This window comes from Pinus tabuliformis, chromosome 1_1 (assembly GCF_031772625.1).
Source record: "Pinus tabuliformis cultivar Carrire ecotype Pingquan chromosome 1_1, CPIR1, whole genome shotgun sequence".
Classification (NCBI taxonomy): Eukaryota; Viridiplantae; Streptophyta; class Pinopsida; order Pinales; family Pinaceae; genus Pinus; species Pinus tabuliformis.
This window is the reverse complement of record NC_142297.1, coordinates 449,937,954-449,939,840: the sequence shown is the minus strand read 5'-3', so window position 1 is coordinate 449,939,840 and position 1,887 is coordinate 449,937,954. Positions and strand designations below refer to the sequence as shown.

The window sequence follows — 1,887 nt, the reverse complement described above, 5'->3', positions numbered from 1 at the left end:
TTATCTAAATACATTTAAAAATAAATATATAAAACATTAAACTTATATTTTTACATTTTACTACCTAGTAGGTCATATTTTCATAATGTACCATCAAACCTAATAATAACAATAATAATAATAATAATAATAATAATAATTATTATTATTATTATTATTATTATTTATTTTATTTTATTTTAAAAAAATTAATATAAAAATATTTTATATTTATACTTCTTCATCTAATTTAATAATGCTTAAAAATTAATTAAATAAAAGAAATTATAAAATAAACTATAAAAGATGCACAATAAACATTTAACTTTATAAATTATAAAAAATATTATCATTAAAATATTATGATAAATATAAAATTCAGAACTGTTAGTAAGAAAGAAATTAAATTTTATTAAAATATCTAACATTTTGTTGTGAATATATATGTTTTGAGTTAACCAAACAAACCCACCATGAATTTAATACAAGTTATTATCTCGGAAAACTCTAAGAAGAGACACCATTAGTGAACTTATTCTTTCAATTAAATTAGTTTTTCCAACTTTATGCACGTGTTTCCAACAATGTGACTCATTTTTCACAGAAAATGTGGATACCTTGCTCAACACCCAACCTTCTGGTTTTGGTTTTGGTTAATTTCTCAAATATTCTTTACGTAACTTAATTTTCTCTCAGCCTAGTTTTATTTTCTTCTTTATCCTTCAAACTAGGATGATGGCATGTAAAATGATCGTCATGAAGAGAGCGCAAACACACGTGATCTTAAATGGAGAATAAGTTCTGTGAAGGGAATATGAAAATGTACAGCTGGCTGCACAATCAATTTAATTATTATTTAATTTCAAGTGCTTATCATCTAACCTACCTATCTCTGCACTATATATAGCCGTATGAATGTAGAGAAACATATCGCCAGTGGAAGAAAATCTTTATATTTCTGTGTGCAGTAATGGCAGCAAGACCCGGGGTTCGAGTCTCCGAGACTTCTGAGCAACACAGCAATCGAGAAGAACGACGACATAAGAAATCTGGCGTATGTAAAGCTCTTTCACGCCTGTGTGGTGGGTGGGGCTCTCAAGTTATTAGCGAGAAATCTCCTGCAGCCCATACCACCATGCAGCCCGCCGCTAAATTTGGGGAAAACCAAGCAGCAGATTCAGGCAAAGTTAGTGATGCAGCTAAAGTTAGTCAGGGGTCTAAACCGGCGGCTGCTGAGAGAGTCAAGAGCTCTGTGAAATTTGAGGACGGAGCTGTAGACAAAGAGGCAGAGGATTACATTGAGAAAACGAAGCAGAAATTGGCGGCGGAGAGATTGATATCGATGAAAAGGGTGGAGAGCATGCTCAACAGAGGCCTCTGACAATAAAATTTGAAAGCCCTACATCCTATTTTTTATATTATCTTGAAGCCAATCACTATATTTTAGAGTTTACAGTATTATCATCCGTATAGTTTCGTCTTTGTATATTTCAAAATACTGCTATGTTTCAATAAAGTTTGTGGCTGCAATAATATATATGTCAGTCTTTTCATATTTTTATTTTCAGGGCCTTTTCACTCTTGTAAAAAAATTGTAATATTGGATATATGATTAGAGTTTGTGCAAATCTATGTTTTGATTAATCATGTCATTCTGAAATGTTATCATATTGTTGCAGTGATACTTTATGCCATAAAGTTATTTGTGGTTTTATCTCATACAAACGATTCCCAATTGTATTTCCCAAAATTTTAATGGTATATTTTTTATTATATTATAAGATCAATTATTGATATCAACTAGGACAATTAAATTAAACTTTTTTTAACATATTTTAGTCATGGGAGTTTTGATTTTTATTCACATTCAAACCACCAATCATGATTCCTTCTGCCCCATTATTGGTA

At 30.2% G+C, this 1,887-nt stretch overlaps 1 protein-coding gene across 1 annotated transcript; it reads left to right on the top strand.

Moving 5' to 3' along the window:
- Nucleotides 1-899: 899 nt before the first annotated feature.
- On the top strand, nt 900-1,540 carry LOC149213677 (uncharacterized). Its single transcript, XM_089390788.1, has one exon. It carries the CDS (start codon nt 950-952, stop codon nt 1,358-1,360), a length of 411 nt encoding a protein of 136 aa, XP_089246914.1. The 5' UTR covers nt 900-949; the 3' UTR covers nt 1,361-1,540.
- Nucleotides 1,541-1,887: the final 347 nt, after the last annotated feature.